This window comes from Nelusetta ayraudi, unplaced genomic scaffold (assembly GCF_046127955.1).
Source record: "Nelusetta ayraudi isolate G7.1 ecotype Tasmania unplaced genomic scaffold, CSIRO-AGI_Nayr_v1 ptg000003l, whole genome shotgun sequence".
NCBI lineage: Eukaryota > Metazoa > Chordata > Actinopteri > Tetraodontiformes > Monacanthidae > Nelusetta > Nelusetta ayraudi.
In genome coordinates this window covers 2,322,501-2,335,000 of record NW_027466053.1, presented here as the reverse complement: position 1 = coordinate 2,335,000, position 12,500 = coordinate 2,322,501, and the positions used below count along the sequence as shown (strand labels likewise).

The following is a 12,500-nucleotide window of genomic DNA, read 5'->3' as shown; positions in this document are numbered from 1 at the left end:
TGGTGTGCTGGACGCCCTACTACCTGCTGGGCCTGTGGTACTGGTTCCAGCCCGACGTGCTGCGCCTCACGCCCGAGTACGTCCACCACGCCCTCTTCGTCTTCGGCAACCTCAACACCTGCTGCGACCCCGTCATCTACGGCTTCTACACGCCCTCCTTCCGGGCCGACCTCGCCTCCTGCTGCCGCCTCCGCCAGAGCCGGGGTGGGGGCGGAGCCAGCGAAGGAGCTGCCGCCGGAGCCGGAGCCACCGGTGCTGCCACCCTGCCGTCATCTCCGGACAGACTGGCGGCCGGGTGCGGCCCTCACGGCGACCAGCAAGAGTCCGACTCCGGCCACAACAACCAGGCAGCGGGGCAACAGTGACGTCGCTCTGTCTGCTCTTTCTATGTACAATCAACTGATGTCGGACAGTAGCTGCGTTTCCGTAACCCCTAGAATTGCACAAAACCTAAATATGGCAAGAAAAACTGGTGATGGAAATATCTAAACTGGGAAAAAAACTCTCAAAAAAGGTTTTTCCTGTCTAAAAGGTTTTGACGCATATAAGAGGTATATTGCAAAAGTATCCCAAGCCCCTTTCCCACTGGAATTAGGGGGTTGACACTGTGTTTTTTGAATGGCGGGTCGACCCTCAATCGATCGGCATTGAGTCCTCTCTCCACGGACCAAAACCAGCGTGGTCTCACGCCCGCCGGCAAGCTGCACCCCCTCCGCTGCGTGTCTGCCGATGTCATCGCGCCGAGATCGCGAGTAGATGAAGCGCGACAGAATTCAGGAGTCCGGCGGTGGCCAGTGTTCTTTGTTGTTGGCCACTTTTGGCTGTCGAATCGTTCCGCGAATAACTGCCGAACGATGGAGTCGTTCACAGCAGACCTGAAGCGGCGCGCACCTCCGGCCAGCCGGCTCGCGCCGTGCAGTGATCGTTTCAGCATCTCACGAGCCGCAAGCAAAAAAGCCAAGAGGACAATGAACAGTTTTAGAAAAAAAGGCAGCGGCTGACTGGGTCCTGTGAGCATCCAATCAAGTGTCAGCACGCAGCCACAGCCACAGCCAATGGCTGAGCAGAGAGCAGGACTTGCATCATTGTGCATAAACAGGAAGTTGTGACAAATGGCGATTACCCAGCAAGACGTTCCAGTTTGTTAATCTCTTCATCACTGAAATAAACTGAGAATAAAGTTTTTACTCTGATTCCAGAGGAGTGTGTGTGTGTGTGTGTGTGTGTGTGTGTGTGTGTGTGTGTGTGTGTGTGTGTAATAACAGGACTTGTCTTTCTTTTTCTACATCAGTTACTTTTTTATTTGGTTTCGTGTCCACATCAGAGAGAAGAAGCGACGACAAAACGACAAAGCAGCAGCGACAAACAAACAAACGACGGCTTGAAAAAGCTGAAACTTTTGTCGATATCGAAACAGGAAGAGGGCGTCTCTCCCGCCATCATCCCTTCCAATCAGGTTAAAGCTCGAGGACGCTTCTGTGCGACACCAATCCGAGGGTACAAAAAAAAACGTTTGGGGGAGAAAAACATGGGCGACATTAAAGCATCTCTTCTCTCATTGGTTCTAGCACTTTAGCTACATTCTCTACAGCGCTCGGTGCCTGCAGCGCCTTCAGCCGGTCAGCAGGGGGCGATAAAGACCTTACGGCCTCGGTCGCAGGACTCCGTGCTCCACCTCCGGCTGAAGACGCCGCCGCACGACTTTAAATCCTACAGACATTTTACAGAAATTCCACTACAAACAAAAAGTCCAACGATAAACGATATATAGAAGTAAAATTATCAATCAGAATATAAAAAAAAAAAAAAATCATGCTTAAATTTTGGTTTCCTGTTCGCCGCCGTTTGGCAGCGACACGAACTAAAGACGAAAAGTTCTAGAAAAAGAACGGCCAACGTTAACTTCATCAGCATTTAGTCTGAGAGACAATATGACGCGGGGGGCGGGGTGGCAGAGGGGAGGGAGCAGCTGGAAGCCCCGCCCTCTCAGCTCTGATTGGCCAGGGCCCAGCTGACTCTCCACCCTCCCTCCACGCCCCCACAGCCAACAAAAACTTTCTTGTGGAGTTTTCGCTTCTCTGTGTCTCTACTCTTCGGTTATTTGGCTCTTTAAAATTTAACATGTTAAAATATATGAAAATATATATTTCATATTTTCCATTTCTTATTCATTCTGACATCTTAGACAGGAAAGCGAACTTGTTCTTTTGGTTTTGTTTGTTCTTCACACCTGGAAAGGCAGGCAGTGAAAACCAACATTTGAGGTTTTCTTCTGTTCTTCATCTTTGGACGTCGATCTGTGAGTTTTAAAGAATATTTGGAGAATGTTTGGCTGAGACTCGACAAGAAGCTGCCGCTCATTTACGGGAAACTTAACATGTGACTGACGGTTCAGCAGTCATGTGACAGGAAGTGGCTGCCTCCAGGCTACAGAAATGGCTACAAAGTGTGGAGACCAAAGTCTTTCCTGTCTGCTGGGCGGGTCCTTCAGGAGCGACGTCACCAGGACCAGATGACCAGGTGTTCGGACTGGACCAGGTGTTTGGAACAGACCAGACCCCAGAAGATCCGGCCAGGGTCTCTGGTGCGAGGTGGTCAGGTGACAGCTGGAGTATCAGGCCCAGAGCAGAGATCTGAGGATCCTGGACAATGATCCTGAAGGAAACCCGTTATAACTAGTTTAGGCCAGACAGGAAGTGGCAGTCAGGTCCAGTTCAAACCAGAACACCACCTGGATGGAGGCAGAGATCCGAGCGGAGCTTCTGGTTGGCTACAGGCACAGGAGAGGAGGAGGAGCCTTTTGGTTCTGAGGTATCTGAGGTAGTTTGGCCTGACTGCCAGCGGGAGGCAGCGGGAGGCAGCGGCGGCGGCCAGAGGTGGCTGTCTTTGGAGGTGGGGGGGGGGGTGTTTGGGGGGGGGGGCAGCCTGCGGTTCCCTCCACTTCCTGACTGGAGGCGAACTTGGTGAAACAGAAACAAACACTAACAATCATCATCAAAGGCAGAAGTGGGAGCAGAGGCTAGCGCCCCCTGCAGTCAGCGGCTGACCAGAGCTCAATAATTCCCTTTGGCTCTGGAACCCTGGGAGGGAGGCTCCGCCCCTCTCTGAGGCTCCACCTCCGGTCAGACCGCTGCAAGGCCTCGGACTCCAAACTGGAGCGGGAAAAAGGTTTTGGCTTGGACAGGAAGCTTCATTCAGCATCAGACACCACACAGGAAGTAGAAGGGGGTCATGTGACCATGGCGTCCAATCATCAGCAGTGTTCAGCTTTGGTTTTCAGCAGAGGAGGAGGATGACGTCATCGTGGTGAATTGTGGTCAAAAATGACGGACATCTGAGAAGGTTTTCAGGGTGTTTGAGAAGCTCTTGGTCCTCGTGTGGCGCCTGATGCTGTCAGGATCTTCCTGATCTTCATCTTTATCATCAGCATCATCATCATCATCTTCATATTCATCATCTCAGGCATTCAGTAGATCTGTAAGGCTGTCAGGTGCGGGAGGGGCCACCGCAGGCTGTCTGGGGAGGGTGGGGGGGTGGAGGGGGTTTGAGGTGGTCTATCCTGTGGCGGGCTCGACGGGCTGGATGGGGTGAGGCTCCTCCACCATCACCATGACGGGCTGAGGAGGGGCGGAGTCACACCTCTGTGGGACAATCAGGGAGTTGCCGTTAGACCATCATGTGACTTTAACAATCAGGAAGTGAAAGGGTCCACCCAGTTACCTGGCTCAGCTCCATGCTGTCAGCTGGGGGGGCACATTTATGACCTCTGACCCCGTTCAAGGTGGGCGGAGTCTCCCATGCCACCTCCTTCCTGCAGAACCGACTGAAGACACAGCAGAGTGAGGAAGGAGACGGAGGTGGAGCTGGAGGAGATGATGGTGATGACGAAGATGATGACCATGATGATGATGATGATGATGATGATGATGAAGATGATGACCATGATGATGATGAAGATGATGACCATGATGATGAAGATGATGACCATGATGATGATGAAGATGATGACCATGATGATGAAGATGATGACCATGATGACGATGATGAGGGTCTCACCTGCGTTTGTAGCCCAGCAGGATGAAGAGCAGGAGACAGAGGACGCAGGCCAGCCCACTGTGGACAGCCACCAGAAGAGACGAGGCCGAGCCATTGGACCGATCGCAGCTACAACTCTGACCTGCAGGGGGCAATAAACACAAGACCACCATGACTATGCTGCCACCACTGGTGACAGACAAAGGTCAGAGGTCACCTTAAAGCTTTTTTTTACCTGCTGCTGCTGCGGCGGCGGCGGCGGTGTCTCCGCTGTCCGCCAGCGACACCAGGCGGCGATTAGCAGGACCGTCTCCATTCCCGTTAAACGCCACCAGCTGGATCTCGTAGACGGCCGCAGGTTCTGCAGGAGGGACACAAACAGAGGGAGGGTTAACAACCAACCGGAAGGAAACCAGCTAGCAGCATGGCTACATAGTAATAACACATCAGTATGGGGCCAACCAGTGCATCTGAGTCCCGACCCAACCCACCACTCCTGGACACACCCACGAGCTGATTGGCAGAAAGCCAATGACAATCGCACCAGGTTTTCTTCCTGGCTAGGCTAGCAGCGTGGCTACATCCTCCGTAATAACAGTAATAACACATTAATGCGGTGCTAATCAGTGAATCCAAACACGAGCTGATTGGCTGAAAGCCAATCAACAGGTCTGTTGGTGGCTAGGCTAGCTCCCCAAGCCGACTGCCTCGCCCCCCGATGATGTCACTAACCCAGGTGGGAGATAGTGTGGGTGTTAATGTGCGCTGGGAACTCCTCCAGTCCCTGGAACTCAGAGTCGGAGACCATGTGATACTGCAGCCTGAAGCCCTCCAGGCTTCCCGGCTTACTGGGCAGCTCCCAGTACACCTGCATGGCCGTCTGGTTCAGGACCTTGGTGAAGAAGCTGGGAGAACTGGGAACTGCAGGACACACAGATGGAGGAGTTTACATACAAAAAAACCAAACCCAGTGTGGACAAGATCCTGAGCAGATAGAAAGAGTGAAACCTACCGCCCCCTTGTGTTGTGGCGGTGATGGTGCTGGACTGCTGGCTGCCCCCCAGGGCGGAGTAGGCCTTCAGGTAGATGGAGTAGGTGGTGGCTGCTTCCAGGTTGGCCACCTCGTGGTTGAAGGTGGTCTTGCTGACGGCCTCCTGCAGCTCGGCGCTGTCTGGTTCTGAGGGGTGAGGGGTTGGGGTCAGAGGTCACTTGCATGTGACGAATAAAGTTCTTGAATCTTGTTTCTCTAGCAGGAACTGATGGTTCGTTTGGGGCAAAACTCACCGCCGAGGCGTCGGATGTGCACCACATAGCCGATGATCTGTTGGCTGACGTCCTCCACAGGCTGTTCCCAGGTCAGCTGCAGGCTGCTGGAGCTCAGCGGCGCCGCCCGCAGGCCGGCAGGAGCCTGGGGCAGCTCGGGCCCCTGGCTGAGGGCTAGCCGGGCGCTGGCCTGGTTGGTGCCTGCACTGTTCTCGGCGATACACTGGTAGATGGCCTCGTCCTGGGCCGTGATGCGCGTGATGGCCAGTGTCCTGCAGGGGGAGACAGAGAGACGCTTGTTGTCGCTGTTGCCGCGTTGCTATTGGTCGAGGACATGTCTCCTCCTCCTCACGTGTTGCCGTTGGTGAGCTTGACGTTGCCGCTGGGCGCCAGCAGTTTGCCGTTCTTCAGCCAGATGAGGTGTGGCTCGGGGACGCCCGACGCCGTGCAGCTAAAGACGGCGCTGCCCCCTGCTGGCCTGGAGACGGACTGAGGCCACTGGATGAACTCTGGAGGGGCTGAATGCACAGAGGGAGGGAGGAAAGAAGTCACATGACCACATGTGGAGAGAAGCTCCAGCAGCTTCACCAGCAGAGAGCAATAGTCTCTCATATACACATACACACACACACATGTGTGTGTGTGTGTATGTGTGTGTGTGTATGGGTGTATGTGTAAACACACATATATATATATATATATATATATACATATATATATATATATATATATATATAGATATGTATATATATATATATATACATATATATATATACATATATATATACATATTATACATATATATATACATATCTATATATCTATATATATATATATATATATATATATATATATATATATACATATATATAGCAATAGTCTCTCATATACACATACGCACATGTGTGTGTGTATGTGTGCATGTGTATGGGTGTATGTGTGAACATATATATATGTACATACATACATACATACATATGAAGAAACATTTTCTTCATAATTTTCAAAAAATGCAATTCATTTATTTAATATAATTTAATTCAATCAGCATTAATTAGCTGCTAACACATTTTTGGGGGGAATTCCTTTCTTGATGAAGAAATTGATTGAATTTCATAAACACATTTTTAGTTCACCAATTTAATCAGGTCTGCCTGAAGGTGAAGAAGTGGAACTTTTAAAAAGGTTCGACAAAGTTCTTCCATACTGAGTTCTTCATCCCCTTGCTGGGAGGTCTACTCTGTGACCATCTGGCTACTGGCTGCAGTTGCAGCCAAATCTCCAGCAGAGGGCAGCCGCTCTCTCTCTCTCTCTCCTTTGACCTCAGCCTCAGAATCTTTGACGAAGTTCCACTGCAGCCAGCAGATACAGCGTGTGCACTAATTCATGTGAAAATTGAATTATTACTTCTATCAAATTAAATACACTTTTATAAAACAAATGTTTTCATAAACATTGTTTACTCTTCATCCTCATTTAAGATAAATATGAACATTTTCTTAAGATGAAGTATTAATGGTGATTGGGATAACCTATTAGAACAAGGCCAGTGTTGGGAGCCAAATTATAGTGTATTACTAATTTATGGATGAGGGGTGACAATAAATCAGTTTAATTTTTTCTTTTTTTTTCTTATTCAAAATAAACTTAACTAAAACTAAACATTTTGTCACCTTTAAAAACAAAAACCATGTAGACTTTTCCGTCTGTGACGATGAACCACATTCAGCAGCAGCAGCAGCAGCAGCAGCAGCAGTGCGACGGCTGGATGATGGGAAATCCCAGCCCTGAGACTGAACTTGAACTTCTCTTTGTGACGCCACTGTGACCTCTGACCCCGGGCCGGCAGACAGGCAGGTGCTGTCTGGCCTGGTCTCCACGGAGACCACGCAGACCGTGGAGACGAGTGTCTCGTCACCTCAAATCACCCCTGAAAGACCCCTCACCCCTCCCCCACCCATCCCCCACCCTCCCTCACCCAGCCAGTCTGTGTGCACAGGGAGGAGGGGGGGGTCAGAGGTCACAGTGGGTCTGTGTGCGTGTGTGAGGGAGGGGTGTCATCAGGATGAGGTGGGGGAGGAGTCAGGCAAATTGGGATGATTTATGGAGGGTCACACTCGCACACACAAACACACACACACAAACACACACACACGCACGCACACACACACACACACATGTGTTTGTGTGTTTCCTGCTGAATAACTGGTGTGTGTTTGCAAAGCAACTCTGACACCCCAGAAACAACACAACACAACACTCTCAGCATGGACTCACAAGGATGACATCATCATCATCATGCTGCTCTGAGGGGGCGGAGCCTAGTGGTGACAGACGGCCAGAATAAAGTCGTCATTGTGAAGTGGAACTCTTCACATGCTAATGGACATTCAAATGAGTCTCTCTCTCACACACACACACACACACACACACGCACAGAATGAGTCTGGCCCCTCCCCTCCGGCACGCATCACTTCCTGCTTCAGGCAGCTGTGATGAGGTCACAGGTCAGGGGTCGTTCTTCACTCTGCTGCCATTGGTTTTGTCTTTATAGTTGTTTGTGTTCATCAAAGGTCCCGAAAGGAAAGTAAAGAAAATATCTTTCTGGATATTCACACTGTTATCACTAAATATGAGCGTTTTAATCAGTCACAATCCCAGGATGATTTCAGCTGGTGTCAGTCCATACACACACACACACACACACACACGCACACACACACACACACACACACACACACACACACACATATACATTTGACAGAGGGCGTTGGAGGTCAGGGGTTAAGGGTCAGACAGCAGCAAATTCAAGTTCAAGAGCTGCTCACATATGGACAGACAGACACACACACTCACACACACACTCGAGGTGTGTTTGCACACTCGACATGATGAGTTCAAGTTCATCACCGTCCAGCTGGAAGTGAAAATAGGCTGTGTTCAGGAGCAGCTGTGACATCATCAACGCCTTCTGCCGCTGCTGCATAGTGTGTGTGTGTGTCTGTGTGTGTGTGTGTGTGTGTGTGTGTGTGTGTGTCACCTTGCACCACCAGCCGTCCCAGCGCCGTCCTCCTGGCTCTGCTTCCTGGTCTGTTGGCTGAACACACGTAGACTCCCGAGTGCTGCAGCGTGGCGTCAGAGATCATCAGGTTCCCTGTTCCCAACACCTGGATGCCCTCCACACCCATGGAGCGGCCGTCTGACACACACACACACACACACACACACAGAAAGAACCTCAGCAAATGATTTTGTGATTACAGACCACAAGGAAGAGAGTGAAGTAGTGAGGGTGCGCTGTGTGTGTGTGTGTGTGTGTGTGTGTGTGTGCCCACCCAGGCGGCTCCAGGAGACGATGGGTCTTGGGTTCCCGGTAGCGATGCACTCCAGGATGGCCGTCTGGTGGACGTTGATGGTGATGTTCTGAGGTCCCGACAGTATGACGGGCTCTCGGTAGGTCCGGGAGCCTGAACCTGGACCAGAAGCAGCATTAGCTCAGGGAGCGCCACCTACAGGTCGTCCTGCTGCTCCTGTGGGGCGGGTCTTACCACTGACAGACAGCTGGGCTTCCTGGCTGTAGCGGGTGTTGGCGATGTTGGAGGCCACGCAGCGGAACAGGCCGCCGTCCGCCTGCTGGACGCCGCTGATCTGTAGTACGCCGTGTGGCAGCAGCGTGTAACTGCAGCACAATACAAACACAGATTAAAGCAGGCATGGGCAAACATGAGGCCTGGGGCTGTATGTGGTTCGTTAAGCCAGAGGAGTCAAAGTCAAACACTCAGTGGGGTCAAAATGTCAAACTAGGACAAAGTCTCATTCCCAACATTGACAGTGATTGAACTAATCTTCCACCTGATAGAACAGTGAACCTTTTTTTATGGAGCCAAACAAGTTTCACTTCATCCTGAATATGGAACAACTTCATATTTCACACATGCAAAATCCAATTTCAAATTAAAAAACTCATCAAAATAAATAAATAAAAACAAGAAAGTCATTATAATGACACCCTTCAATGAACTTCCTGTCCTGACTGATAAGCCAAAACAGCAGCAGAGCATTCTGGGATTTGTAGTATTAGCACTACAGGGTTGCAACTTTGCTTTGCTTCATTTACATTGACATGAAAGCAACATGTTTTCTCCATATCCCATGATAGATTGTTTCCTCCTATGAGGTGGCTCACCAAAACACTCCATCCATCTGCTGCTCCTGCGCTACCTCCCTCTAGCACATTTTACAACCCACTGTGGCCCCACCAGTCAAACAGTTGGAAACCCCCCCCACCCCCGGTTTAAACACAGGTGAGGGGGACAGGAAGTGATGTCATAGAGATGGAGGGGACGTACCGCGGGTCCTCGGTGCTCAGTGGGCGGCGGTCTCTCTGCCAGGTAATGTTGGCCTCCGGGATGCCATTGATCTGGCAGGTGAGCCTGGCCACGCCCCCTTCACCCACCGCCACTGACTGAGGGTGGGACAGGAACTTAGGCAGCGCTGGGGGGAAGAGGAGGGTGGACAGGTGAGTGACAGGCTGCTGGGTGTGTGTGTGAGAGTGTAAGTGTGTGTGTTCAGGTCATGTGACTCACAGGCCAGCAGCACCCGGGCCTTGCGGCTGACCAACATGCCGTAGCGGTTCTGGGCGGCGCACTCGTACTCGCCGGCGTCCGTCTGCTCGCTCTGCTCCCTCCTCTTGGAAAAGCTCTTGATGAGCAGCGTGCCATTGGCCAGCAGGGCTGCCCTGGCTCCGCCCCCACCCACCTCCACCGGCACACCGTTCCTCCTCCAGGTGATGGAGATAGGCCCCTCCCCCTCCACCTGGCAGTGCAGCATCAGGGGGCGCTCCCGCACGGCGATGACATCACTGGGCTCCTGCAGGAAGGCCAGCGGCTCCGAGGACCCCACACCTGTCACACAGGGAGATCCAATCAGGTCGCAGTGGGCGGGGTCATCTGAACACGTCTCAGAGGAGTGATGTCGCTCTTCAAACTCATATCCAGCTCAGTGTTTTTCAACCACTGGTGGTCCATCACCAACAGAATTGCTCCAAACCTAAATATGGCAATATAAACTAAAAGGTTTTGACGCTCTGAGGAGGTGTTTTTTCACACATATCCATAGAGAGGAATATCGCAACAATGGAAACACTTTTTTCACATTGACACGTCAGCGGACTACTAGGTCACATGACCTGAATGTACCTCCATCCTCCTTACAGCGGGGTCTGACGGGACCCGATTTGTGTGTCATTTTATCATGTTTTTGGTTGTGGTGTACCTGATGTGGGATTTATTCAATGTAAAAAAACGTGTCGTGGCTCAAAAAGTTGAAAAACATTGATCTAGTGCACCGAGTTTTATGTTTTGGGTTGTAAATGTATAAAACAGCGATACTGTTTGTAATGTAAAGTTAGTGGTAAAGTTAGTCAAATAAGTTTCATATAAGTCCCGGTTGGTTCTCTCTGATTATATAAAGCGCTTTGAGACGCCTTTGGTTGTGATTTAGCAGTGTACAAATAAAGTTTTATCATCATTATTATTATTATTATTATTATTATTATTATAATTATAAGTATATTTGTTTTTCACTTGATGAACTTGTTTAATTTCAACTCAGTCATGAACTCCAGAACGATCCAGCAGATACTCACTGGCAGGATGAGGATGATGAAGATGATGGTGCTGATGAAGATGAAGATGATGGTGAAAGAGCAGTTTTTTTCTCCTCTCTGAATTGACTGGTGGTGGTTTTTAAGGGACGTCTGGACTCCACAGAACTGAAATAACAGTTGTTTTTTTTGTTTTTTCAATGAATCAATTAAAAGCAGAAATGAATTGAAACGAAGCGTCGAACGAATCAGCAAGTCCATCTGTCGACTCGACTATAACTGAACCACTTGGGTTTAATTTGATCAATAAAGTTGTGTTGAATGAATGTGAAGCCTCACTTGAACTCTGCCGTGACCCCGCCCCCTCCCCCCACTCTGAACTTGGGGGAGATGACTTTCCCAGGCCCCTCCCCCCACCCTGCTCCCAGCTGCCCCCCCGTACCCCCGCCCCACATCACCCACACCCCCTCCTCCTGTTCAATAGTCTGAATGACAAACAATAACACAACAAAAGTGTGAACCAGACACAACATCCCCCCAACACACACACACACACACACACCTCCCTGAACAGCTGCTTGTCTGAACTTCCTGTTTGACTGCAGCATCGTTTTCTGAACTCAATCTGAGATTATTGACTGAAATCAACACTTTGGTTTCTGTCCCCATGAACAAACAGCTCCACCTACAGGTGAGGTCGACTTCCACTTCTGCTGACCGGAGGGCTCTCACCTGTCCTGTGATGTCATCAGCAGGTGAGTCTCACCTGGTTGTTCCCTCCACCAGTGACCTGCTTCTCTCTCCTGCTTCCTTCACTTCTTCCTCTTCTGCTGCTGCTGCTGCTGCTGCTCTACCTTTCTACAGCTTTCATATTGTTTCTAATACTCGGCCATCCCTCTGTGATGTCACAAAAGGCTCAGACATTTCTTCCAGGTAAGTCATTAACCCGGCCCCCAATCTGGAAAGTCCAGCAAAGAGAACGGAGAGCTAAAAATTGTGATGATAATATAACGAAAGGTATAAATAAATCCATAAATGTGCAGCTTTATGAACATCCATCCAGGAAGGATGGAGACTGTGGGAGCAGCTGATTGGTCAGCAGGTTGATTAGTCTGACTGATCGCTAGTTTGAACCGTCTCCAGTAGAGACAGAATTGGAGCCAGTGTGCCTCCAGAGTACCTGGCCAGGTGAGGAGAAGCACCTGACCTGCTGTCTGAGTCCCAACCTCTGGTTCACTCACTCATTCACTGACCCACTGACTCACTGACTTACTCACTCGCTCCCAGTCAGAGCCGACGTGTCCTCGGCACCACGTTCAGGATTATCCAATCCAGCCTCCCATCTGCTTCCTCATTATACCATTGATGGGGGTCGCAGTCCTTTGAAACAGTGGAGCAGACATACATCACCCCCCCCCACCCCCCTCCCCACGACCTGCCCTCTAAATCCCCCACAGGCGGCGGTGACCTCAGCCCCTAAAGGTCATGGGAGTCTGAGTTCAGGTTCAGTCTGAGGCTCCGCCCTCTCCCCCTCCCCCCTCTCCTCTCTCTGTGGTCCATTGTCTCACACTGAGCATTGACCATGAACTTCATGGGG

General features: G+C 50.5%; 2 protein-coding genes across 4 annotated transcripts in view; one reads left to right on the top strand and one right to left on the bottom strand.

Annotated features, from left to right (window-relative positions):
* Positions 1–519, top strand: part of LOC142890774 (gonadotropin-releasing hormone II receptor-like) — a 2,684-nt gene extending 2,165 nt beyond the window's left edge. The window contains exon 3 of the mRNA XM_076030037.1: positions 1–519. This exon is cut by the window's left edge and continues 96 nt beyond it. Coding sequence (XP_075886152.1) covers positions 1–365 — 365 coding nt within the window. The 3' untranslated portion in view covers positions 366–519.
* Positions 520–1,274: 755 nt separating this feature from the next.
* LOC142890151 (immunoglobulin superfamily DCC subclass member 3-like) overlaps positions 1,275–12,500 on the bottom strand; it is a 12,917-nt gene continuing 1,691 nt past the window's right edge. Inside the window, exons 2-15 of one of the 3 annotated variants that reach the window (XM_076029007.1) lie at positions 10,946–11,071; positions 9,885–10,202; positions 9,648–9,792; positions 8,847–8,977; positions 8,634–8,771; positions 8,339–8,497; positions 5,651–5,816; positions 5,320–5,570; positions 5,048–5,212; positions 4,768–4,956; positions 4,272–4,396; positions 4,057–4,181; positions 3,721–3,823; positions 1,275–3,641 (exon numbers count right to left, since the gene is read on the bottom strand). In XM_076029007.1, the coding sequence (XP_075885122.1) occupies positions 3,555–3,641; positions 3,721–3,823; positions 4,057–4,181; positions 4,272–4,396; positions 4,768–4,956; positions 5,048–5,212; positions 5,320–5,570; positions 5,651–5,816; positions 8,339–8,497; positions 8,634–8,771; positions 8,847–8,977; positions 9,648–9,792; positions 9,885–10,128 (2,028 nt within the window). In that variant the 5' untranslated portion in view covers positions 10,129–10,202; positions 10,946–11,071 and the 3' untranslated portion in view covers positions 1,275–3,554. Of the gene's footprint in view, positions 3,642–3,720; positions 3,824–4,056; positions 4,182–4,270; positions 4,397–4,767; positions 4,957–5,047; positions 5,213–5,319; positions 5,571–5,650; positions 5,817–8,338; positions 8,498–8,633; positions 8,772–8,846; positions 8,978–9,647; positions 9,793–9,884; positions 10,203–10,945; positions 11,072–12,500 lie in introns of all 3 variants that reach the window. The other 2 variants (XM_076028993.1, XM_076029001.1) reach the window with 2 other exon arrangements.